Genomic DNA, 27732 nt, shown 5'->3' with positions numbered 1-27732 from the left:
TTCACTGAACATAATACCCTCTGTCTCCATCTGTGTTGTTGCAGATGGCCCCATCTCATTCCTTGTTATGGCTGAGTAATATTCCAGTGTGTGTGTCTGTATTCATCTGTCACTGAACACTTGGGTTGTGTCCAAATCTTGGATATTGTTAATAATATTGTAATAAACATAGCAGTCCAAAAATCTTTTCAAATTAGTGTTTTTGTTTTCTTTGGATAAATACCCAGTGGTAGAATTACTGAATTGTATGTTATTTCTATTTTTAATTTCTCAAGGAAACTCTGTACTGTTTTTCATAGTGTCTGCACCTTTTACATCCTCACTAGAAGTGCACAAGGATTCCTTTTTTCTGCATTCTCACCAACACATAACTCTTGTCTTTTTGATAATAGGCTTTCTATCAGATATGAGATGATGTCTTACTTAGTTTTGGTTTGCATTTCCCTGATGATTAGTGATGTAAAGCATCTTTTTCTGTGTTTATTTGAGACCTTTGACTTGTATTCTTCCAGTCTTCAATTTTTCTTAAAAAACATATGATAACATGAGTTTAATTCTCAGTTGTATTGAAATAAAAACTGTCAGTTCTTTACCTTTGTTCAATTAATTCACTCCCTTTGCGGATTAAGACTTTTTTGTGCATATCATTCTATTTTTTTTGTACTGTGCTATATGCCATTTTTTTGAAACCTAACAGCATTTAATACAAATTGTAGATTACTTTGCTTACTTAACAAAATATGTTATTTATTTTATATTATAGTCTATATAGACTGTCATTCCACAGGATTTCACATAGATATCTGTTTCATCTTTTTTAATACCTGCATGGTATTTTATAGTATTAGTATATTATGGTTGTTTTATATTCTGTGCTTTTAAGGGGCATTTTGATTGCTTAAAGTAATATTTCCCAGATATTAGCAAGTATTAGGATTAATTTGGTATTTATTAAAATAAATTGATGGGGGGCATCTGGCTCAGTGTTTGAGCATCTGCTTTTGGCTCAGGGTGTGATCCTGGGGTTCTGGGTTCAAGTCCTATATCAGGCTCCCCACAGGGAGTCTGTTTCTCCCTCTGCCTGTGTCTCTGACCCTCTCTCTCTGTATCTCTCATGAATAAATAAATAAAATCTTTAAAAAATAAATAAAATGAAACAAATTGGGCATCCCAGGTGGTACAGCAGTTTAGCACTGCCTTCAGCCCAGGGTGTGATCCTGGAGACCTGGGATCGAGTCCCACATCAGGCTCCCTGCATGAAGCCTGCCTCTCCCTCTGCCTATGTCTCTGCCTCTCTCTCTCTGTCTCTCTCATGAATAAATAAATAAAATCTTTTTTAAAAAATTAAATAAATTGCTGGGCCTTGGGTATGCCCTGATCATTTGAATTCTGAACAAGTTCTGAACAAGTTTCTATGTGTTCCTAATGTCTAAGGGCCATATTTTGGGAACCATAGTTACAGGAAGTGGTTAGGCAGGTTTTTGTGACTGATTATGATTGGTGAAGGTTTAAAAGGGTAAAAAATACAATGTCCTTATGAGAGAAAAAAAAATATATATATATATCCACACCCATAACTAAGGAAAATATTTGGAAGAGGGATCACAGGATGCTAGTGAACTTGTGTTCCTTTTTTTTTTTTTTTTTTTTTTTTTTAATTGAAGAGTGCTTCTATTTCTAGTAAATTGTATTTTTACTGATTTATCCATCTGGACAGGTTTGAAGATAGGATCACTGTTCAGCAAAATGAAGTTTCTGAAGATGAAATCCCAATGAATGTGGACCACCTTAGTGAAGTCGATAAAAGTAAGCCTCGTTGGAGTAGACTAGTTACTTTCTGGAAGGTTATTAACATGAATCTGTTTTATTTGGACAACATATTAATAGCATTTCTTATCAGTCACCTCAATTGTTTAAAGAATAAATAAGCATAGAGCACTAGATTCTCATTAATAAGCCTAGATTGTTTGGCAATATGGGCAATAAAACTTTTGTCAGTTGTTTTATCGAACATTCAAAACAGAATTGCTTACCAAAACTAAGCCAGTGTACTAAGGACATTAAGTTGTCTTCTTGTTTTTAATAATATTAATTAAAATATGAGAACTCTAATTTTTCCTATCTAACCTTTAGGAACAAAGATAAACTGGAGCTAAATATGAGTGTCTAAAAAATATATTTTCACAATTCTTTACATTTGTGCCTATATTTTAGAACTTGCATTTAATGGAGGTATATAGCAAATTAATCTGCTTTCTGAAAATAAAACCTTATATCCTATCAAAAATTATATGCTAATATAATAATATATATATTTTTTAATTTTGTTATTCTGATAGAGTTTTTGGCTAGAATTCATGCTAAATAGTGTGCTTTTTCAATATCACATTGAGCTTAAGTACTGTATAGACATTACAAAATCTTTCCTTTATACCACAGGACCTGAAATAGATGATTCTCAGCATTCTAAATGTGGTATAGATAAATCTGTGCAACCAGAGCCATTTTTCCATAGAGTGGTTCTTTCAAAACACTTGAATGCAGTTTCTCAAATTCAGTCAATTCTATGTTCACCAGAAGAATCCTTTCCACTTCGATCTCGCTCTGATTCACCACCGAAAAATAAAAACAAGAATTCCTTGCTGATTGGACTTTCAACTGGTCTATTTGATGCAAACAACCCAAAGGCAAGTATGCACCTCAAATGGAAAATATCTATTTTAATAACATTTCTTATTTATTGTTTTTCTTTGATAAATCATAATATTGAATTTTAATCTCTTAAACACACGTACACACACACACACACACACACCTCCAAATAAACAAAAACAAAAAAACCTTCATCATCTTTTCTGGGATTCTGAAAAGAAATTGCCATTGAGAGTACCTTTTTATAGGATCTCTTTTATTTAAGGAATCAGTCCCTCTATACCATCTCCCTTTCTCACAACTCAATGCAACTTCCATTTTTCATGAGACTAAACTTAATATGTTTTAAGTGGACAGAAGTGCTATTTGCCTAATTTGTATATAGAAAGAGTAGAAGATATTCATATGCCACTTCCTGGCAAAAATTTTCAAACTTCTTATCTTTTCTCACTTGGTATTTTTTAAAATACGTAACCAATTTTTTCTCTTTAGAAAATTACAATATTATCACTATAGAAAATTTAAAGATACAAAGAAATCACATGTTGTTATGTTACTTTTATGTATGTAACTTTTACATATGTAATACTTTTTGCCAAAATAGAATATTATGCATATATTTTTATAATCTACTTTTCTGATATGTATTATAAAATTATTATAAATGTTACTGTTACAAATTATATTATTATAAAAATAGCATTTTGTCATGTTGTCAATCTCTCATATCATCTGTAATGACCACAAATCCCATTGTGCTATGCTATATATAATTTATTTAATCTATTTTTATTGTTGGGCCATCAGGTTTCAATTTTAATTATAGTAACCACCTACACCTATATCTTTGACAATAGCCACAATTATTTCATAAAATAAATTTCGGTAAGTGGAGTTCCAAAGTTATATTGTAAATCACCTGATTTCCCTTTAAGAAATAGCTAATAATACTTCAATAGTATGTGAGAGTCTGTACTCTAAAGCACCAACCAGGGATGCCTGGGTGGATCAGCGGTTAGGCATCTGCCTTCCACTCAGGGCATGATCCTGGAGAATCGAGTCCCACATCAGGCTCCCTAAATGGAGCCTACTTCTCCTCCCTCTGCCTGTGTCTCTTGTGAATAAATAAAATCTTTTTAAAAAAATAAAATTAAATTAAAAAGCACCAACTGTTATCATTCACCTAAAAATTGTGTACTTAGGGAGTAATGATATTTTTAAATATTTGTGTTTTCTGTGTTTACCAGTGGGGTTGGACATTTTTCATATATATTAAGTCTACATGGAAATGAATTACCTGAATTCTTTTATCCCTGGCTGTTTTTTAAATATGTCATTTTGGTTTTCAATTTAATTTTCAAATTGGGTATGTTTTTATTTTAGAGTGTTTTCTTAAGTTTATTTTAAAGGTAGAGATTGCTAAATTCTCTCACTTGTTTAATAGCAGTCAAACTTTAAAAAGATAATAAACTGAAAACAAATTTATGATCTTCAGAGTTAGACAATAAGTCCTGTATATGGGACAAACAAGGCTTATCATATAACTCATGTATCTTCTTTTATAGTAAAGGTGTAAAACTAGCTGTCTTTAGCCCAAAGCTTTTTTTTTTTCTTAATTTTATGTATTTATTCATGAGAGACACAGAGAGAGAGAGGCAGATACGCAGGCAGGCTTCATGCAGGGAGCCCGATGTAGGACTCGATCCTGGGACTCCAGGATCACACCCTGGGCCGAAGGTAGGCACCCAACCTCTAAGCCACCCAGACACCCCATAGCCCAGAGCTTTTTAATAACGTTTCCATGTATAAAGTTAACATTCCTTGCATAATATATTTTATTATTTGATTTTCTTTCATGACTTTACTTCAAACTTAGTAGTTCTATACAAGTATGTACTTGGGAAGTAAGCACAGCAAAGCAGATTTCACGTAGGTGACTGACTTTGAAGGGAGGGGCAAGGAAAAAAACCTAGAAAATCAAAGCAGTTTGTAGCCATTCAAGGCAAGGGTAGAAGGCCATATGTGCCTATTCCTTAAATCTTTGAGGTCATGAGAGTTCATCACCAGGCCAAAATGGTGACCTTGAAATATGAAAAAAACCTAAACATTATGTATAAGCATTTATATAATCTGTTTACTAAATGGAATAATTTGAAGTCTTACAAAGATTTTTGTTAAGCTTAAAATTCTTCTTAAAAATGTTGTTATGCTAGTCTTTTTTTATTTAAAAAAATCCTCCTTTTAAAAAAAAAAAGATTTTATTTATTCATGAGAAACACAGAGAGAGGCAGAGACACAGGCAGAGAGAGAAGCAGGCTCCATGAAGGGAGCCTGATGTGGGACTCGATCCCAGGTCCCCAGGATCATGCCCCGGGCCAAAGGCGACACTAAACTGCTAAGCCACCAGTGCTGCCCAGAAATCCTCCTTATACTTTGAGTCCTAACCTCTCTCACCTTCTCAAGGATTTATTCCATTACTTTGGGGTCACACTAGCTTATATCATCAACTTTTTCTTCTTAATGGATCATTTCCTCAACATACGTATTCTAATGAGTCCCATCATAATTAGCAAACTTCTCTTAAGAACATGTCCTTCTCTAGCTACCACCCCTTTCTCTGCTCCCTTTTACAACCAAACATCTTGAGTATGTTGTATCTTTACAGTCTCCACTTCCGTTCACTTTTAAATATATTCCAATATGACTTTTAGCCTACTCCTCCATTAAAACTGCTCTTGTCAAATCAATTACTAGTGTATTGCCAAATTCTCTGTGCCTTTTTTCTCTCTCACCTTTCTTGATTTTCTTCTTCCAAAAGAGTCATATACATTTTATTTTTAAAATCATTTTATCTCTTGGCTTCTTTTATATCATATTTTCCTCTGCACTCATAAGTCACCCTTTAGTGTCTGTTACTGGTGGCTACTACTCTTAATAGATCACCGTAAAAGAATGTGTTTTCTTCTATCATCATGTAAAATATTCTGCAAATGTCAAGAATATGTCAAATTGGTTAATTGTGTTGTTCAAGTCTTCTTTATCTTTACCAATTTTTTTGTCTTGTGTCAGTTACATATCATTTGTTGAGAAAAAAATGCAAAAACTGTCTTTTTTCATTTGTGTCAATTTTTGTTCCATGTATTTTGAAACTGTTATTGAGTGAATAAAAATTTAGTATTGCTATACCTTCTGGATGAATTGATAGGTTTATTATTTTAAAGCATCCCTTTTTGCTTGAGAGTGTTGTTCATCGTGTGTCCTTACTGATTTTCTTTCTACTTGTTTATCAGTTACTGAGAAAGAAAAAAGTTCCAGTCAGTTGAATGCAAATTAATAATCTTTATATCTTCTTGATAAATTACACTCTTTATCATTATGAAATGACTGTATTCTTGGTCATATCACCTTGTTCTGAAGTCTGTTTTGTCTGGTTCTTTTTTTTTTTTTAAGTTTTTTTTTATTTATTCATGAGAGACACAGAGAGGGAAAGAAAGACAGAGACATAGGCAGAGGGAGAAGCAGGCTCTGTGCAGGGAGCCCTCCAGGATCACGCCCTGAGCTGAAGTCAGATGCTTCACCGCTGAGCCACCCAGGTGTCCCTGTCTGGTTCTAATATAGCCATTCCAGCTTTCTGATGATTAGTGTTTATACATTAAATATATATATATTTCTTACATCTTTAACTTGTAATCACATTGATTTTATATGTAGATTTTTTGTAGCTATCACTTTGTCAAGTCTTGCTTTTTAACCAATGTGGCAATCTCTTTTATTTAAAGTGATTGGACCATTTACATTTCATGTAATTTTTTTAATATATTATTGATATGATTGAGTTTATTTTATTTATTTTTTTAAAAGATTGTGGTTTTTTTTTTTTTAATTTTATTTATTTATGATAGTCACAGAGAGAGACAGAGAGAGAGAGGCAGAGACATAGGCAGAGGGAGAAGCAGCTCCATGCAGGGAGCCTGACATGGGATTCGATCCCGGGTCTCCAGGATCGTGCCCTGGGCCAAAGGCAGGCACTAAACCGCTGCGCCACCCAGGGATCCCGATATGATTGAGTTTAAACCTACCATTTTGCTATCTGTTTTCTATTTGTCTCATCACTTTTTCTGTTTTACTTTTATTCTTCTTTGGATTGAATATTTTTAGCATTTGATATTATCTGTACTATTTGCTAATATAGACTTTTTCATAAGCTTTAGTTGTAATTTTCAGCTTTCAAGATACAGTTTTAGTTTTTACAGTCTTCCTTCAAATAATATTATAGCACTTTACATATGACATAAGAACCTTTTCATTGGAAAAAAAAAAAAAAGAACCTTTTCAGTGTATTTCCATTTCTACCTACGTATCTGTTCTTTTGGCATTGTTATCATACACCTGACATCTACATGATACAAACACCACAATAAATTTTTATTGTTTTTGCTTAAAACATTCAGTTATCTTTTACACAAAGTAAAAACAGAGTCTATGTATATTCTTTGGACATTCTGCATTACTTTGTGTAGAATTTAAGTTTCTATCTGGTATCATTTCTTCCACTTCTAAAAACTTTCTTGACATTCTTGTGCAGCTGTGTTGGTGATGAATTTCTTTTTCAGCTTTTGTTTATTTAAAAACATTTTTATTTCACTTTCATTTTGAAAGGGTATTTCTTCTAGGTCCAGAATTATAACGTCTTTTGGGTTGTATTGTTTCTGACAGCAAACACTATAAATACAGTAGCAGCTTTCATAACAGTGTTGTAATAGAGTGACTTAATAAAATTGAGAGTATAACACTTAAACGAAGATCACAGAAGGTAAATTTGTAATAGGTCAAAATGAAATAGTCTCAAGATGTGATCTTCTCATGATCTGACTTATGTGAGAATAGAATCTAGATTACCAAATGAAATAGCTATTTCTCCTTCCCTTTAGACCTCCCTCACTTCACAGGATAGTGAATAAAGAGTGGAGAGAGACCAGATGTGTTCTACTGATAGTTTCCTCATCTGGCTAGTGGAGGGGAAAACTGATCTCTATGGAAACTTGAGAATTTATTTTCTTGTTATAGCAAATGTAGAGTATGTGTGTGTGTGGGGGGAATATGAATATACAATTCATCAGTAGCATATGTGTTTTAAATGTCTTCTTTTAATACCAATTCTTATTTAATATCTATAACTTTTGCCTTTTAAATATTCATAATTCAATTAATATTTTAGATATACTTTTCACCGATTTTGAAGTAAAGGCATATTTGTAGAAGCTATTTTGAGAAAGCATTGTTATAGTTTAATTGCACTAAGCAGAAGCTAAATAAAAATGTTCATTGTAACCCATTTTGTAGTATAACCAGAATATTGCTAATTCATTATTTTATTTGAAAAGTACTACCGATGGATGAAACAGTGAGTTGACAGAATTCTTTTCAGTAGAATTTTGTGTGGCATTCTATTAGTACCATTAGTACTTAATTTTTCACTATCTGTGGTTCTCTTCATTTTCGAGAAAAATAATTTAACCAACAACAAAAACATCTAAAAAAAAATCTGTCAGAGAAGACTAGAACATAAAGCATTTTTAATATAGGATTGATGGGTGCATAGGCTCATTCCAAGAGGAAAATTGCCAAATACTTCTTGAGGTTTCTTTCTACTGTATTATTTTGTTAGGTTAGGAAAGTTATTTTATTTTATTTTATTTTATTTTATTTTATTTTATTTTATTTTATTTTATTTTAGATTTTATTTAAGATTTTATTTATTTATTCCTGAGAGACCTGGAGAGAGAGGCAGAGACACAGGCAGAGGGAGAAGCAGACTCCATGCAGGGAGCCCGACATGGGACTGGATCCTGGGTCTCCAGGATCAGGCCCTGGGCTGAAGGCAGCGTTAAACTGCTGAGCCACCCGGACTGTCCCAGGAAAGCTTTTTTTTTTTTTTTTTTTAAGATTTTTTATTTATTTATTCATGACAGACACAGAGAGAGGCAGAGACACAGGCAGAGGGAGAAGCAGGCTCCATGCAGGGAGCCCGACGGGACTCGATCTCGGGTCTCCAGGATCACACCCCAGGGCTGTAGGCTGTGCTAAACCGCTGGGCACTGGGGCTGCCCCAAGAAAGCTATTTTTAATAGTGAAAGGAATAAAGTAAAATTGAGATTTTTTTACTAGGGTTAAAATTTATCTTGGCCTAAAAAGTATTGCATCTTTATGTAGAGTCCTCTTGAATTTAAGTATATAATGCATATATGTTGTATATTTTTATTGATTAGCATCTATCTGGAGAAACTGTTACCATATGCATATTTTGCATACTGCTGGTTTATAATATATTGGTTCATACCATTAAAATAATAAGCAAATCAAGCATAAATTCTGCTGACAGTGGGAGATTCAGCAAAAGAAATACTTTCAGTACCATCATTAACTGTTTTAACAAGCAATGTGTCTTCACCATCTTGTAGTTCATAAGCACTTTTTCTTGTGCTGTAATATGTAAATTATGTTCAAATAGTGGAAAATCTATCCTCTTTTGTTCTCAAAAACAGATCGTACTGATAAAATTGGCAAAGTATATAAAGTTTCATTAATATGCTAAACATTGTGTTTTCTTCAGTCTCCTCTCCTATCTGGTGTAGGATTCTTACCAAGGCCTTAGGAATTAGTTTTCAAATCTCACAGATTCCTTTAGGATTATTAACCCAATTCTGAGACTTATGTATACAGACATTTGTTTCATTGTCCTGTGTATCGATCACATTCTAATTGCTGATAGGTTGGTAGACAGGGGCTATTTCTGTTATTCCTGGTCTTATCCAAACAAATTAAGATTTTAAACACCTCAACCATAGTTTTTTTCCTCAGTCAGTTCCTTCTCACTTGTTGCTATAAATGATTCTCAGTATAAACATCAAAGTACCTGTCTTTCCAGCCTTCCCTTCTTGTGAGAAAGGCTCCACTTACAGTCCATTGTTCACGGAAGTAATGTTAGGCTTTTATTTTTTTTTTTTTGCACTAATGTGAAGTTCCTTATTTAATCAATATTGGCTACCCAGCAGCTCCTAGGATAAATGATACAAAGAACCACCAATTATGTGTGATAGTTCTTTGCCAACCTTCAGACTAACTCAGTCCAGACTTTGGGAAACATATAGGAAGATTGGCCATAGTAAAGTGTAAGAGGAGATAAAATAAGGGAGAGACAGTATGGGCCCTGACTGAGAAGGAGCAAATTAGCAGTTTCTGGCACTGCCTAATTTCTGACAGATTTCTAATTCCATTCCCTAGGTGCATACCCCAATTAAACATTTCTCCCTGCCTTTTAATGGTGACTTAAGTGAATCCCTGTATTTTGAAACCCACACATAACTCACAAGTTTAGTTTCCTCCCCGAAAAAATACAGAACTGAAATTCAAGAAAATTTGGTTCTAATTTTAGACAAGTCATCTCTGGAGCTAGCTACTAGCTCTTAAAAATTAGTATTAGCTCTAACTTTCTAATTTTTTATCTCATTTTTATTTTCTAGTGATCTTACTCCTACTAAAAAAAATCTTACTTTTTTAGATGCTAAGGACATGTTCACTTCCAGATCTCTCAAAATTGTTCAGAACACTGATGGATGTTCCTACTGTAGGAGATGTATGTCAAGACAATCTTGAAATAGATGATATTGAAGATGAGCATATTAAAGAAGGACCTTCTGATTCTGAAGACATGTGAGCATGATGTCATTAATAAATATAAGCACTAACAGAATTTGAGTTTATATGAACTCTAGAGCTGTAACTCACCTAAACAGTTTTAAAAAATTATCTGTAACTGATTTTCACCACTCCTTTACCTTTTTACAACATATTTAAAATATAGTCATGCAAGTTTTGATAGGTATATTTGCTTCTAAGTAACCTAATGACTTACTCTCACTTGAGAAATGTAAGAAAATGGTTTTTCTGTGTGCTGTCATACTCACCACTGAGCACATTGACTTGTCCATGGTATATGCTTAATAAATTTTGCTTAAATGAAGGAATATTAGCAGGATAATGACTAACACCACATGATACAGGGATTGCAGTGGAAAATTATGAAATATAAACTATTCCACGTTCCTCAGGGAAAAGAGCAGAAAGCCTCTATATCTCCTGCCATGTAGGATTTCAAAACCATGGCAGTAAAAAAATAAAATAAAATAAAAAACAAAAAACAAAAACAACAAAAACAAAACCATGGCAGTGAGAAGTTACGTAGGCTAGTTGTCTTGTTTGCATATGTATGAGTACCTGTGTGTTCTGGGTGTAAATTAATTGCTTTCACAAAATTCCTTTCTTTGTGATTCATGGGGAATCTAGAATCCAAGAGGCAAATTTAACCAACATTTCTGGGAACTGTAGGAAGTGATAGCCCCTTAGCTAGGAACCTTTCTTTACCTTCTTTGATACAAGTAAGCCCTCTCACCTCCTCAGACAAATGTTACCAATATGTGAGGGGAGGATAAAGTGTTTGAAAAGGTAGAGTGTATTCAAATCACCAGGAAAACATGGTTTAAAATACTGGGATTTTTATTATTTATTTTCTGATATTTTTAAACTTAAAGTTTCTACATTTTACCTCTTCTAATAGAAGGAACTGTGTTTGGATATGATTGATATCCAATTAAAATAATAATCTATCTGGTAGTTTTTTTCCCCTATAATATTTGAGCCAGAGCCTCTATATCTGGCACATTTTGTTTTTTTATTTCTTTCTTTTTCTTAAGCCTTGCCTCTTGTTTCTTAAATTTTTAACCAAACTATCTTTTTTTTTTTTTAAGATTTTATTTATTTATTTATGACAGACACAGAGAGAGACAGAGACACAGGCAGAAGGAGAAGCAGGCTCCACGCAGGGAGCCCGACACAGGACTCAATTCTGGGTCTGCAGGATCACACCCTGGGCTGAAGGCGGTGCTAAACCGCTGGGCCACCAGGGCTGCCCACCAAACTATCTTTTAAAGATTGCCAGCACCACCACCACCACCCCCCTTTTTTTTTTATCTTTCATAGAGTTCTGTATATTTTTGCTAGTGCTCTCAGATTTTACAGGAAGTTACCCTTTTATCCTTGTTTTCTTCTGTTTGGCTGTAGTCATAAGTGCTTTAGCTTTGTGTTTTTATTGAGTCTCCTGGAGAACATGACAACATAAGAGTACCTTTATGGTTGACAGTGCTAGGTAACAGTTTTTCCTCAAAGTTTTTATAAAGTCATCAGTTTTATCTGACTGCACAGTAGCTTGTTTGTGGCTTGTGTTCTTTTAGTTACTAGTAGATGAGAGAATTTTATTTTAAAATTTAAGTTAGAAGCTTTTAATATTAATTTAAAATTTTGAAAATGTTTTTTTTGTTGTTTTTGTTTGTTTGTTTGTTTGTTTGTTTAAGTGATAGTCCATACCAGGAAATTTCACTTGATGTTTTCCCTGGGATTTTTTTTTTTTTTGAGGGGGAGGGAAAGGTAGGGGGTTCCAAACTTCACTCAAGGTCATATAATAAGAAAATCTACTACAAAGTGAATGCAGGGCCAGACTGTTCTTGGAGTACCTCTCTATCTTCCAAAAAAGATGTTAATCTTTTACTTTTTCTTATAATGCAGGCTCAGCAGCCCATTTACTTTAATATCAACAATGGTGGTCACTAATTCCTCAGGGTTGGCCATAAGAAGATTTTGTCAATAAGCCAATGTTTTATCATTGCTGTAATGGTACATAGCAGATGTGCATGTTATGTTAGTCTTATAATTAAATATAAAGCTAAATGTTACTAATAGGATGGTCCAAAAGATTAAACATACTCTTTCTCATTCTAATTAGATGCTTTGCTTATCTATACCTGCTACAAAGTGTAGAGATTTGTACACATAAATGCAAAATAAAGATATTTCTACTTTAAAAGATTATTTTTTCATTAATGGAAATTTTAGTTAAGATCTTTCAGATATCCAAATTGAACACCAATAAAAAATAAATTTATAAAAAAAAGATCTTTCAGATATCTTTTTATCCTCTATTAGTACTTTTAAGCATAAAGGAGTGCATGTATATTAAATTAAAGTAAAATTTCAAAATGAGACGACACTTTGGTAATTTTTTTTTTTAATTTCAGTGTTTTTGAAGAAACTGACACAGATTTACAAGAGCTTCAGGCCTCTATGGAACAGTTACTTAGGGAACAACCTGGAGAAGAATACAGTGAGGAGGAAGAATCAGTCTTAAAGAACAGTGACATAGAGCAGACTGCAAATGGGACAGATCTGGCAGATGAGGATGACAATCCCAGCAGTGAAAGTGCCCTAAATGAAGAATGGCACTCAGGTACATGGTCATGATCATGGGACTTCTTTTTTTTCAGTTTATACAAATATTTCAAGTAGAGTATATTTTCTGATACCTGATATGAACTATTTCCAAATTTAAATAAAACTGAAGTATGCTTCTGTATCTCTGACTTTCATTCATTCTTTTTCTTTTTCCACTGATACCCACATACATTTGTTCCATTTCTTTCCCATTTAATTTTGGAAATGCTTTTGAAGCACTTTTATAGTTTTACTAAGGATAATAGCCTAGTTTTCTTAGCACTTTATATTTTACAGAGAGCTTCCACATACAGTGGTAAACAGTAGGATTAAACCTTGACTTTTTTTGTTTTTTGAGAACTGTTCCTTGTTCATAGCATTACCCCTAAGATGCATATAAAATTTGTGTATTTTGAGAACTATATTATGTTTATTTTGTAAGAAGAGCTAATGTGAAAAGGAACAATTCTTCAGTAACTTCGTCTTTTACTAGAATGTTTCCAAGTGTCTTGGACATGTACATGACATGAAACATATATAGCATTTATAATACTTTCTAAATGCTTTACTAAAGTTTTATGATATGTAGTATAAGTCATATATCTCCTGCATGCTTTTTTCATGTTTTACTCAATTCGAATTTTTTATTCTAATCTGGTTTAATGTTTATGTCTATAAAAGACTCCCAAAGTAACATTCTTGTTAAGACATTTATATATATTATAATATATATATATTATATATATATTCATTTCCTACATAAATGGCAATAATTATAATGACAAAACTTTACATTAGAAGTATAAGTGCTCTGTTTCAGTGATATCACTCATCAAAATGAATATTAGTCCATTAAAGTAAGAATTATTTTATTCATTCTTTTTAGTCATAAAGTATCTTCTTGTTTCTGTTTCTTAGATAACAGTGATGGTGATATTACTAGTGAATGTGAATATGATAGTGTCTTTAACCATTTAGAGGAACTGAGACTTCACCTGGAACAGGAAATAGGCTTTGAAAAATTCTTTGAGGTTTACGAGAAAATAAAAGTAAGTAAAGTGTCAATGAAAACATTTAACTCAGGGGCATCTCCCTGGCCAAGTAGGTAGAGCCTCCGATTCTTAATACCAGGGTCATGAGTTCAAGCCCCACCTTGGATGTGGAGCTTACCTTAAAAAAAAAATTAACTTTGAAATATGCTCTTTTTGAATTACTAGTAAAATATCAGTGATTTTTAGAGGTCAGTAGATTTATTATGAAAAATAAAGTCTCTAGATAAAGCTAATATTCAAATTAATTTATATTTGGAAATTTGATATAGGCTATTCATGAAGATGAAGATGAAAATATTGAAATTTGTTCAACAATAGTTCAGGATATTTTAGGAAATGAACATGAACATCTTTATGCCAAGATTCTTCATTTAGTCATGGCAGATGGAGCCTATCAAGAAGGTAAGATTTCCTCAGTCTTTATATTTAAAGTAAATGTGCAAAAAACAGAATGACAAATGTAAATTGCTGAGCTTTTGGTCACATGGTGAAATCTATATTGAAATCATCCCAGTACTTATGAGCAATTATAAAATTAACCATGTCGTCCACGTCTCTACTTAATTCATAAGTAACATTTGAATGAGATTTTTTAAAAAGACTTATCAGATAGCCCTAGAAATTAGAATACTTTCATATCAAGGATGTAGAAGTAAACTTTTAGACGTACATGCTCTAGCAATATGTACAGTTCCTCCTAAGTAATATCAAATGTAATCTCTTTCATTCATAGTAAATGGAGTTCATTTATAGTGATCTGAATGTAAACCATTTTTATATTTGGAAAATATTTATCTATAGAATAGAGACAGAGAGAGAGAGAGAGAGAGAGAAGCAGAGACATAGGCAGAGGAGAAGCAGGATCCATGCAGGAAGCCCCAATGTGGGACTCAATCCCAGGACTCCAGGATCACGCCCTGAGCCAAAGGCAGATGCTCAACCACTGAGCCATCCAGGCATCCCAATATTAGAAGCTTCTTATTGAAAATAGTCTTTATTGTATAGAAGTGTTGAATTACTCTATTGTGTACCTGAAACTAACATTACACTGTGTTAACTAACTGGAATTTAAATTAAAAAAAATAAAAAATAAAAAAATAAAAATAAAAATAAATAAATAAATTAAAAAAAAAAATTAGTCCTTGTGATTAGATACTGTGAAGTGTTTAAAATACATAGAGGAAATCATTGAAGGTTTGCAAACTGTGAAAGAACTGACAGATTGAAGATTTTGTATAAAGTTCAGTCTGGTTATAGTATTCTGGGTAACTGAGAGAGTACTAAGATTGCAAATAAGATCTGTTTTGAAACTGTAGGTGCATTTGGGCACAAGATGGTGTATACCTGAATTTAGTGTTCATAGGAATGTAGTGTTAATATTCAGTTCAAAAAATATATTCCGGGATGCCTGGGTGGCTCAGTGGGTGGGCGCCTGCCTTTGGCTCAGGTCATGATCCCCGGATCCAGGATCGAGTCCCACGTCAGGCTCCCTGCGAGGAGCCTGCTTCTCCCTCTGCCTACGTCTCTGCCTCTCTCAATCTGTGTCTCTCATAAATAAATAAATAAATCTTTAAAAAAAATATTCAGTTCAGATAATTCAGAGCCAGGCTTTTAATAAAAATATTTGATATTTTGACTCATGAAAAATCAAATTTCCTAAACTCAAATTCAAGAATGTCTTTTATTTTGGGAGCAACTTATTTTTTAAGTTACAGACTCATTTATGTTGACCATAAAGCTCAGCCAAAAAAAAAAAAAAAATAGTGTTTTTGAATTGGTTAAATGTAAGTAAAAATCTTCTAACAACTCTAGTAGTTATCATTAAATCAAAACTAGAAAATCTTCATGTACAGTGAGTGCTCTTACCTTATAGATTCAAAAACTACTGTATCTTCATTAGTCTTCTTAACAATATAACTGTCAAAATATTAGGGTCATTAGCAACAAATAATGGATTGAATATAAGCTAGTAATTATATTAATATGTTCTTAATTATGGTTTTCTTTGGTTCACCTAATAATTAAGATTATCACAAACAGGCAAAAACAGAATAATGTTTCATATTTATGGTGGTGCTGTGAAACCTATTAAAAAAAACTTAAAGGAGCTCCTTTCTAATTTTTTGTTTAACCATAGTTGACACACAATGTTACATTAGTTTCAGTTGTACAAAATAGGGACTTGACAAATTTATACTTTATGCTATGCTCACCACAAATATAGCTACTGTTACCATACAGTGCTTTACAATATTGTTAATTATATTCCTTACACTATGCCTTTTCTTTCCATGATTTGTTCATTGAACTAGAAGCCTGTATCCCCCACTCCTATTCACCCATTTTGCCTGTCCTCTCAACTCCTTCTCCTCTGACAACCATCAGTTTGTTCTCTGTATTTATAAGTCTGATTCTGCTTTTTGTTTCTACATATGAGTGAAATTGTTTTTCTCAGTCTGACTTATTTTACCTAGCAAAATACCTCTACATCCATCTATGCTGTCACAAAGGACACACTCTCATCCTTTTTTATGGCTGTGTGATATTCCAGCGTGTGTGTGTGTGTGTGCGCGCGCACGCACACATACCAACCACATCATATCCATTCATATATGGATGAACACTTAAGTTGCTTCTTGGCTATTATTAATAATGCTGCAATAAACATAGAGGGGCATATATCTTTTAGAATTAGTGCTTTCATTTTCTTTGGGTAAACACCCGATAGTGGAATTGTTAGATCATTATGGTATTTCTATTTGTAAGTTTTTAAGGAGCTTCCATTACTGTTTTCCACAGTTTATTTTCTAAGAAGAGTGTATGAGGTCCTTTTACTCCACATCCTCACCAACACTTGTTAATTCTTATCTTTTTGATACTAACCATTCTGACTTATGTAAGGTTATATCCCATTATGGTTTTTATTTGCATTTCTCTGAGGATTAGTGACATTGAGCATCTTTTCATATGCCTGTCAGCCATCTATATGTCTTTGTGTAAAAAGGTCTATTTGGGTTCTCTGCCCATTTTTTAAATTAGATTGTTTGGGTTTTTTTGGTGTGGGATTGTGTAAGTTGTTTATATATTTTGGGTATTAACCCTTTACCAGGTATATAACTTGAAAATATCTTCTCCCATTCAGTAGGTTGCCTTTTTATTTTGTTGATGGTGCCCTTTATTGTGCAAAAGCTTTTTATTTTAATGGAGTCCCAACGGTTCATTTTTGCTTTTGTTTCCCTTGTCTGAAGAGACAATTCTGGCAAGATGGTACTATGGCTGATACCAGAGAAATTAGTAGGTTTTCTTTTTTTTTTTTTTTTAAGAGTTTATTTATTTATAGAGACAGAAAGGCAGAGACACAGGCAGAGGGAGAAGCAGGCCCCATGCAGAGAGCCCAATACGGGACTCGATCCAGGGTCTCCAGGATCACGCCCTGGGCTGCAGGCGGCACTAAACCGCTGTGCCACTGGGGCTGCCCAGTCGGTTTTCTTCTAGATTTTTATGGTTTCCAGTCTCAAATTAGGGTCTTTAATTTTTGCTGTTAGGTGTTAGGACATGGTCCAGTTTCATTCTTTTATAAAGTGTAGCCGGCCAATTTTCCCACCAGCATTTATTGAAGAGACTTTTTCCCCATTGTATATTCTTGCCTCCATTTTCAAAGATTAATTTACCATATAATTAAAAGTTTATTTCTGGGCTCTCAGTTTTCTTCCATTGATTTATATGTCTATTTTTGTGCCAGTATCATATGGTTTTGATTACTACAACTTTGTAGTATATCTTGAAATCTGGGATTATGATACCCAGCTTTGTTTTTCTTAAGATTCCTATGGTTATTTGGGTTCTTTTGTGGTTGCATACAAATTTGAGTATTCTAGTTTTATGAAAAATGCTCTTGGTATTTTGATAGGGATTGCATTGAATTTGTAGATTGCTTTGAGTAATACAGACATTTTGACAATATTAATTCTTCTAATCCATGAGCATGGAGTAGCTTTCCATTTGTTTGTGTCAGCTTCAATTTCTTTCATCGGTGTTTTACAGTTTTCAGAATACAAGTCTGACACCTCTAGGTTTATTCCTATGTATTTTATTCTTTTTGGTACAATTGTAAATGGAGTTGTTTTCTTAAATTCTCTTTCTGCTACATCATTATTCATGTATACAAATGCTACTGATTTCAGGGTATTAATTTTGTATCAAGACTTTATTGAATTATTTATTTTGTATAGTAGGTTTTTGGTGGAGCCTTCAGGGTTTTCTTTGTATACTCTCATGTCATTTGCAAATAGTGACAGTTTAACTTCTTTACCAATTTGAATGCCTGTTATACCTCTTATTTATTTTTCTTATCTGATTATTGTGGCTAGAACTTTGAGTATTATTTTGAATAATAATGGCAAGAGTGAACATAACTTTTCTGATTTTGGAAGAAAAGCTCCCAGTTTTTCACAATTGAATATGATGTTAGCTATGGGTTTTTCATATATGGTCTGTATTATGTTGAGGTATGTTCCCTCTAAACCTATTTTGAGAATTTTTTATCATGAATGAATGTTGAATTTTATAAAATAGTTTTTCTGCATCTATTGATGATCATATGATTTTTATCCTTTGTTTTGGTAATGTAGCATATCACATTGATTGATTTGTGAATATTGAGCTATCCTTGCATCTCTGGAATAAATCACACTTGATCATGGTAAATGATCCTTTGAATGTACTGTTGAATGCAGTTAGCTAATATTTTGTTGAGAATTTTTACATCTGTGTTCATCAGGGATATTGGCCTGTGGTTTTTTTTCTTTTTGTGATATCTTTGTCTAGTTTTGGTGTAAGGGTAATGCTAGCCTTGTAGAATGTATTTGGAAGCTTTCCTTTTTCTTCTATTTTTGAAATAGTTTGAAGAGAATAGGTATTCGTTAAATGTTTGGTAGAATTCACCTGTGAATCCATCTGGTTCTGGACTTTTTTTTTTTTTTATCAATTCAATTTATTTATTAGTAATCTGTTCAGACTTTCTATTTATTCCTTATTCAGTTTCAGAAAATTATATGTTTCTAGGGATTATCCATTTCGTCTAGTTGTCTAATTTGTTGGCATATAATTTTTCAAACCATTCTCCTATAATCCTTTGTATTTCTGTGTTGTCAGTTGTTGCTTCTCATTCTTTTCTGGTTTTATTAATTTGGGTCCTTTCTCGTTTTTCTTAGGGAGTCTCACTAAGAGTTTATCAATTTTGTTGATCTTTACAAAGAACCAGCTCTTGGTTTCATGGATTTTTTTCCCTGTTGTATTTTAAGTCTCTTAAAAAAGAATTTATTAAAAAAAAAAATAAAAAAATAAAAAAATAAAAAAAAAAGAATTTATTATCTTCCTTCTACTCACCTTGGGCTTTGTTCTTTTTCTGGTACTTTTAGGTGTAAGGTTAAATTGTTTAACTTAAGCTTTTTCTTGTTTCTTGACATAGGCTTCTGTCGCTTTATTTTCCTCTTTAGAACTGCTTTTGCTGTGTCCCAGAGATTTTGGACCATTGTGTTTTCATTTTCATTTGTCTCTTTGTATTTTTTGGTTTCTTCTTTGTTTCATTAACCCATTGTTTGTTTAGTATCATGGTGTTTAGTCTCCATGTGTTTGGTTTTTTTCCAGTTTTTATCTTGTGATTTATTTCTAGTTTCATACTCTTGTGGGTCAGAAAAAATGCTTGCTATGATTTCAGTTTTTATAAATTTACTAAGGGTTGTTTTGTGGTCAGATATGATCTATTCTGGGGAATGTTCCTTGTGCACTTGAAAAGAATGTGTATTCTGTTGTTTTGAGATGGAATGTTCTGTATATCTGTTATGGCCACCTGATTTAATGTGTCATTCAAAGATACTCTTTACTTTGGATTTCCTGCCTGGATGATCTAGCCATTGATGTAAGTGGAGAGTTAACGTCCCCTACTACTATATTACCAACAGCTTCTCTGTGTTCACTGATATTTGCATTATGTATTTAAGGTGCTCCAGTATTGGGTACCTAGATGTTTACTATTGTTATATCCTCTTGTTGGATTGATCCCTTATGTAATTGATCCCCATTATGTAAATGCCCTTTTTGTCTCTTGTTGCAGTCTTTATTTTTTTTTTATTTTTATTTTTTGCAGTCTTTGTTTTGAAGTCCATTTTGTCTAATATGAAGTATTGCTACCAAAGCCTTTTTCCCCCCTGCTTCCATTTGCTTGATAAATGTTTTTCCATCCTTTTACTTTCAGTCTATATGTGTCTTTAGATCTGAGGTAAATCTCATGTAGGCAGCATATAGATGAGTTGTGGGGTTTTTTGGTCCATTCCATCATCCTGTATCTTTTGATTAGACCATTTAAGTTACTTGCATTTAAAGTAATTAATTGATATTGATGTACTTATTGCCATTCTGTTGTTTTCTGATTATTTTTGTAGTTCTCTGTTCCCTTCTCTGGCTCTCTTTTTTTGTGATTGATGAATTTCTATGTTTCGCCTTTTTTTCTCTTTATTTTTTGTGTATCCATTACAGGTTTTGGGTTTGTGGTTACCATAAGGATCATATATAACATCCTCAGTATATAGCAGTCTATATTAATTTGATGGTAATTTAATTTCAAACACATTCTTAAAAAACTTTTTCCCCACTTCTCCACATTTTATGTACATGCTGTCATATTGTATGTCTTTTTCATTATTTTCTTATGTCTAATTATAGCTATTTCTTTTTAACTTGAAGAATTGCCTTTAACATTTCTTATAAAGCTGGTTTAGTAGTAATAAATTCCTTTATCTTTTTTTTTTTTTTTTTTTTTTTTTTTTTTTGTCTAGGAAACTCTCTCTTTCCCTCAAATATGAAGCATAATCTTGCCAGGTAGAGTTTTCTTTGTTGTAGGTTGTTTCCTTTCAGCACTTTGAATATATTATGCTACATTCTCTCTGGCTTGCAAAGTTTCTGCTGATAAATCAACTGGGAACCTTACTGGTTTTCCCGTGTAGGTAACTTTTTTGTTTCTCTCTTGCTGCCATTAAAATTCTTTTTTTCATCCTTGACCTTTGACAATTCAAGTATTATGTGTTCTGGTGTGGACCTCCTTGAACTCCCTGTGCTTCTTGGACCTGAATGTCTATTTCGTTTCCCAGGTTAGGGAAGTTTTTAGCTATTATTTCTTCACATAAGTTTTCTACCTCTCTATCTTTCTTTTTCTTTTTCTTCTTCTCCTTCTCCTCTTCTTTCTTTTTTCTTCTTTCTTCTTTCTTCTGGGACCCCTATCAAATGACTGTTTGCTTGATGTTATCTAAGAGATGCCTAAATCTATCCTCATTTTTAAAAAAATTTTTTTTTCTCTCTTTGCTGTTCAGCTTGGGTGCTTGCCATTACCCTGTCTTACTGATTACTGGTATGTTCTTCTGCATCAACTAATCTGTTGATTCTTAAGCGATCTGTTTTCCTTTAAAGAAGTATTAAAGGACTATAACATCACTTTGAGGGGAAAATGTCAGAACCTATATATCAAAATAAATAATAGTTTCTTCAAAGTAAGGTTATGAATTTATTCTAATGAAGATGCTCCACTACACAAAATATCTTGGAACTTTTGGAATTTCTCTCACAGCTTATATACAGGTTCTTTTGATGGTCTGTCTTTGTATGAGTCTTTATTCTGGGTACATTTCATTTTTTTGGACAAGTTTAAAGTTTCTTGAAGTCAAGTTTAGTGAATGAATGGGAATCAAGATAAATAATTTGTGGTCTTTTAGTTTTAAGGTATCTTACAATGAATTAATGAGCCTAATTTTTAAAGTGAATTTGTAAACTGAATCAAGAATTCTGTTCTAGAATATCTGCCGAAATTAATCTGATTACTTTAAAGGTATGATTTGTATGCTAAAGTGATTTGAGGATTTGAAATATTTAAAATGTTGCTTAATTTTAGCAATATAAATTTCCGTAAGTTTTATTTATATTCTATCTTGTCAAAAGTTTAACATTTCACTTAAAAATATATACAGTACAAGGTAAAATTAAGTTTAAAAAAATGCTTGGGAAAGTCAGCATATCAGGCAAATGAGCATAAGTAATGATTATAAGCCAAGAATGAGGTGAGAATACAAAGTTAATATTCAAAAGGTCTCTACATTTTGGGAGAATAGGTCATAAATTTGGTGCTTATCTTTCTAGCAAAACAGGAAACCTAATTAATTACATGAGTCACTGCTCTTGAGACAAAACATGTCACTCAGAAGACAGCTATTTTTGGTATTAAAACAGAGGAACAATTTTCCCATGATTCTTAAAAGGAGGACACAATCATATAGTGTCCCTCAAATTTTAATAACATATGGATCCCTTTAAAGGGGAAAATTGTTTTTAGACTTGAAGAATCTAAGTCCATAGGCTTCAGTAAAAAACTCAAGTCTTAGTCTTTCAAAATATGTCAGTTGTAAATTATGACTATAAAACAGATGTTTTTCCTCTAAATTTTGAAATACTATATTTGTTTTCAAAATTAATATATAAAATATAAACATTGGTACTTGAGTATTTTTTACTTTATTGAGATCTTAAACTGTTTTATAAAACAGTGCTATTATGGACTAAAAATTATCTTCAGTAAATTTTACAATATTTGGATTTCACAGGCGTCTTTCTTATAATATGATGTGGTGTAATTTAATGGCATGAAGCCAGAGAATGACTCCACTTAAGTAAACCTATGAAGAATACCAAACTAGTTATATTCATATTCAGACTGTTTATCCTTTGGGCAGTTCTCCATAAGTATTATTTCAATCCTGCTTTTTGTAAGTAATTAACAATGTGCTTGGAATTAACAATATTTGCTTGACAAATACTTGGAAAACCTTTAGTTGGTATTGCTCTTTAAGTAGGGAACTGTAAGAGTTAACTGAGCCACGAGGAAAAAGCCACATGTTTTTGGCTTCAAAAGAATACATGCCTACAAGAAGGCTACCTCTCCTACAAAAATCAGGCTAGGCTTATATAGTCCTCAAGAAGTGATAATGAGGAGAGGCTTTAACATTGCAGCATAGGAAGATCCTAAGCTTACCTCCTCCTGCAGTCACAACAAATGCACAACTGCATATAGAATAATTCCTTCTGAAGGGTACCTAGAAAGTGGATGAATGAAGCTGCCATAACAAAGGACAGCACTGAGATAGATAGAAGAGGAAGAAATATGATCTCACTACAGAAAAAAACCCACACCCCAGGCACAGCACTTCATGGTCAGGAGGGATCTCAAAGGTACAGAACTTTTCCCCGAGTAATGATTGATTTGAGCTCCACATCAGGCACCCCAGCCCTTAGATCCTGCATAGGAGATACAAGTTCCCCAAACACCTGCCTTTGGAAGTCAGCATAGAGCTATAGAAAAGGAAAACCTATGCTTGAAAGACCTTGAATGCAGACTGATTCAACCCAGAAATTAGCACAAAACATGAGATAAAAAGCACATAAACCATAAATGAAGAACGCTTACTGATCTTGAAGCAACTGCTGGATCTTCCCAGGGACAGAGACACTGACAGCATCCATTTTTACTACCTTGTTCTGCCATGCTGATCCTAGGACTGGCAGGAGCCATTATGGAACCCTTCCTATAGACAGCTAACGCCAGGGTTTCATGCACCATTCAGAGCTCTGTGCAGCCGTGCATCTCAGCTGGGCCTCACTGCTATGTGGGCCAGAGACAAACCCCTCCCACCAGTGTATCCACAGCAGTAAGGTCTCACCACAACAGGAGGATACATGCAGCCCACACAGGGCCTCCTTGGAAGCAGGGGTGGGTGGAGGCTTGGGTGGGGATGGGGGATTGTGCTTCTGGGCTGCACAGAATATCTCCTACATAAAGCTTTCCTTCAGACTAAGAAGTATACCTAAACACCTAATACATAGAATCAGATAGGCAAAATGAGGAGTTGGGGGACTATGTCCCAACAAAAGAATAAGACAAAAACCTCAGAAAAAGAACTGAAAAAAATGAACATAAACAATCTATCTGATAAAGAGTACAGCATAATAGTCATAAAAATGCTGACTGAACTTGAGGGAAGAATGGATGAACACAATGAGAATTTCAAGAAAGAGACAGAAACTAAAAGTACCAATCAGAGAGAAAGAATACATTAACAAAAATGAAAAACATGCTAGAGAGAATAAATAGCAGAGTAGATGATACTCAGAACAGATCAATGAACTATAAGACAGGGTATTAGAAATCACCCAAACTGAACAGCAAGAAGAAAAGGAAAATAGTTTAAGGAACCTCTACAACAACATCAAGCACTGTAATATTGCATTACAGGGGACTCAGAAGGAGAGAGAGAGGGTCAGAAAATTTATTGGAAGGAATAATAGCCAAAAACAGCCCTAGCCTGGGGAAACACATCTAGATCCAGGAAACACAGAGAGTCCCAAACAAGATCACAAAGAGATCCACACCAAGATACATAATAATTAAAATGTCAAAAATGAAAAATAAGGAGAAAATATTTAAAGAAGCAAGAGAAAGAAGTTACCATTAGGGGAACCTCATAGACTATCAGGTGATTTTTCAGCAGAAACTCTATAGGCCAGTAGAGAGTTGCAGGACATATTCAAAGTGCTAAAAGGAAAAAAATTAACAACCAGAAATACTGTAACAGAGAAATTAGTATTCAGAATTGAAGGGGAGATATAAAGTTTCCCAGACAAACTAAATCAGACACTACTAAATCAGCTTTACAAAGAAATATATTTTTTAAAGATTTTATTTATTCATGAGAGACATAGGCAGAGGGAGAAACAGGCTCCCTATAGAAGCCTGATGCGGGACTCCATCCCAGGACCCTGGGATCACAACCTGAGCCAAATGCAGATGCTTAACCATGAGCCACCCAGGTGCCCCCCAAAGAAATATTAAAGGGTCTTTTTTAAGCAGAAAAGAAAAGGTAGGCCATAACTAGGAATAAGAAATTATATAGGGATCCCTGGGTGGTGCAGCGGTTTAGCGCCTGCCTTTGGCCCAGGGCGTGATCCTGGAGACTCGGGATCGAATCCCACATCGGGCTCCCAGTGCATGGAGCCTGCTTCTCCCTCTGCCTGTGTCTCTGCCTCTCTCTCTCTCTCTCTCTCTCTCTCTGTGTGTGACTATCATAAATAAATAAAAAATTAAAAAAAAATAAGAAATTATATAAAAGAAAAATATCACATGGATAGAGGCAAACATATAGAAAAGGTAGCTAATCAGTGACTTAGCTAGTTTGAGAATTAAGACAAAATTAATAAAATCAGCTAAATTTGTAATTACTTATGGGATACACTAAAGAAAAAGGTGTAAAATAAAATATGACATAAAAAGCTTAAACATGATGTAGGGGAAATAAAAATGTAGTGCTTTTATAATACATTCAAAATTAAATACCCACCAATTTAAAATAGACTGACATATACATAAGTTATTATATATGAACCTCACAGTAACCACAAACCAAAAACCTGTAATACATACACCAAAAAATAGAGAAGTCACCAAACTTAACTCTAAGGAAAATTATCAAATCAAAGAGAAGAGAGCAGGAGAAGAAAGGAACAAAGAACTACAGAAACAAGAAAAGAACAAAATGATAATAAACATTTACCTATATATAATTGCTTTAAATGTAAGTAGACTAAATTCTCCACTCAAAAGACATAGCGTGGCTAAATGTATATTAAAAAAAAAAAAAAAATCCCATCTGTATGCTGTCTACCAGAGACTCACTTCAGATCTTAAGACACACACAGACTGAAGGTGAAGGGATAGAAAAAGATACTATAAATAGAAATGAAAAGAAAGTTGAGGTAGTAGTACTTTTCAAATTAAATAGATTTTAAAACAAAGACTATAAGAAGAGACAAAGAAGGGCCCTACATAATGATAAAGGGATCCATCAAACAAGAAGGTAACAACACTTGTAAATATGTATGCACCTAGCATAAGAGCACTGAAATACATAAAGCAAATATTAGCATGCAAAAGGAAAAATTGGCACTAGTACAATAATAGTAGGTACTTTTAAGATCCCACTTATGTCAATGGTTAGATAATCCAGACAGAAAATTAATAATGAAATACTGACTCTTGAACAACATACTAGACCAGATGGATTTCATAGATACGTACAGAACATTCTATCCAAAAACAGAACATTTTTCTCAAGTCCACATGAACATTCTCCAGAATAGATCATATGTTAGAACACAGAAAGTCTCAGTAAATTTAAGAATATTGAAATCATATCAAACAACTTTTTCTAATCATAGTGGTATGAAACTGGAAACCAATTACAAGAAGGAAACTGGAAAAAAACATACTTGTGGAGACGCCAACATGTTACTAAACCAATGGATCAATGAAGAAGTGATAGAGGAAATCAGAAAATACCTTGAGACAAATGAAAAAAAAAAAAACCATAATGCTCTAAAATCTATAGGAGGTAGCAAAAGCAATTAAAAAAGGAGGGTTATAGCAATACATGCCCATTTCAAGAAACAAGAAAAAGTTTAAATAAACAATCTAACCTTATACCTAAAGGAACTAGAAAAAGAAGAACAAATAAAGCCCAGTGTTAGTAGAGGAAAGAAATAATAAACATCACACAGAGGAAATAAAATAGAGACTAAACAATAGAAAAGATTAATGAAACTAAGAGTTGGTTATTTGAAGAGATAAAGTTGATAAATCTTTTAGCAAGACTCATCAAGAAAAAAAGAGGACTCAAAATCAGAAATGAAAGAGAAGTTACAATCAATACCACAGAAATACAAAGGATCATAAAAGACTATTACAAACAGCTAGGCAGATTCACAGGTAAACCAGGCAAATTCACAGGTAATTCTACCAAACGTTTTTTTTTTAGAAGTTAGTATCTATCATTCTTAAACTATTCCAGATTATTGAAGAGGGAAGAATGAGTCCAAGCTCTTTCTATGAGGCCAGCATTACCCTGAGACCTAAATCAGAGAAAGACACTACAAAAAAATGAAAGAAAATTATAGGCCAGTATCCCTGGTGAACATAGATGCAAATCCTTAACAAAACATTAGGAAATTAATTCAACAATACATTAAAAGGATCATAGACCATGATTAAGTGGGCTTTTTTCTGAGGATGCAAGAATGGTATAGTATTCACAAATCAGTCAACATTATATACCACATTAACAAAACAGAGTATAAAGTATAAAAATCATGCTTATCTCAGATGCATTGAAAGCACTTGATAAAATTCAATATCCATTTATAATATAAACTCAACAAAATGGGTATAGAGGGTAGATACTCCAATATAATAAAGGCCATGTATAATAAACCCACAGTAAACATCATATTTAGTGGTGAAAAGTCGAAAGCTTTTTCCTGTAAGATGAGGAACAAAACAAGGATGGCCACTCTCACCATTTTTATTCAATATAGTTAGTATTGGAAGTCCTAACCACAGCAGTTGGACAAGGAAAGAAAATAAAAGGCATCCAAACTAGAAAGAAAGAAGTAAAACTAATTTTTCCCAGACGAAAGGATCCTATTTAGGGAGAACTTTCAAGCCTCCACCCAAAAACTATTAGAACTAATAAATGAATTCAGGAAAGTTGCACAATACAAAAATCAATATACAGAAATCTAATGTGTTTCTCTCTCTCTCTCCCCCTTAGTTTCA

The 27732-nt window shown here is 33.3% G+C and overlaps 1 protein-coding gene across 11 annotated transcripts in view; it reads left to right on the top strand.

Annotated features, from left to right (window-relative positions):
- The window catches only part of NEK1 (NIMA related kinase 1), a 230825-nt gene that overhangs the window by 196390 nt on the left and 6703 nt on the right, over positions 1-27732 (top strand). For all 11 annotated transcript variants that reach the window (XM_077868525.1, XM_077868526.1, XM_077868524.1 and 8 more), the window contains 6 exons: positions 1718-1806; positions 2440-2687; positions 10214-10365; positions 12783-12991; positions 13894-14024; positions 14297-14429. In XM_077868525.1, coding sequence (XP_077724651.1) covers positions 1718-1806; positions 2440-2687; positions 10214-10365; positions 12783-12991; positions 13894-14024; positions 14297-14429 — 962 coding nt within the window. The remainder of the gene's footprint in view (positions 1-1717; positions 1807-2439; positions 2688-10213; positions 10366-12782; positions 12992-13893; positions 14025-14296; positions 14430-27732) is intronic.

This window comes from Canis aureus, chromosome 24 (assembly GCF_053574225.1).
Source record: "Canis aureus isolate CA01 chromosome 24, VMU_Caureus_v.1.0, whole genome shotgun sequence".
NCBI classification, from domain to species: domain Eukaryota; kingdom Metazoa; phylum Chordata; class Mammalia; order Carnivora; family Canidae; genus Canis; species Canis aureus.
The sequence above is the reverse complement of the archived record's forward strand: the minus strand, read 5'-3'. Positions and strand labels throughout refer to the sequence as shown.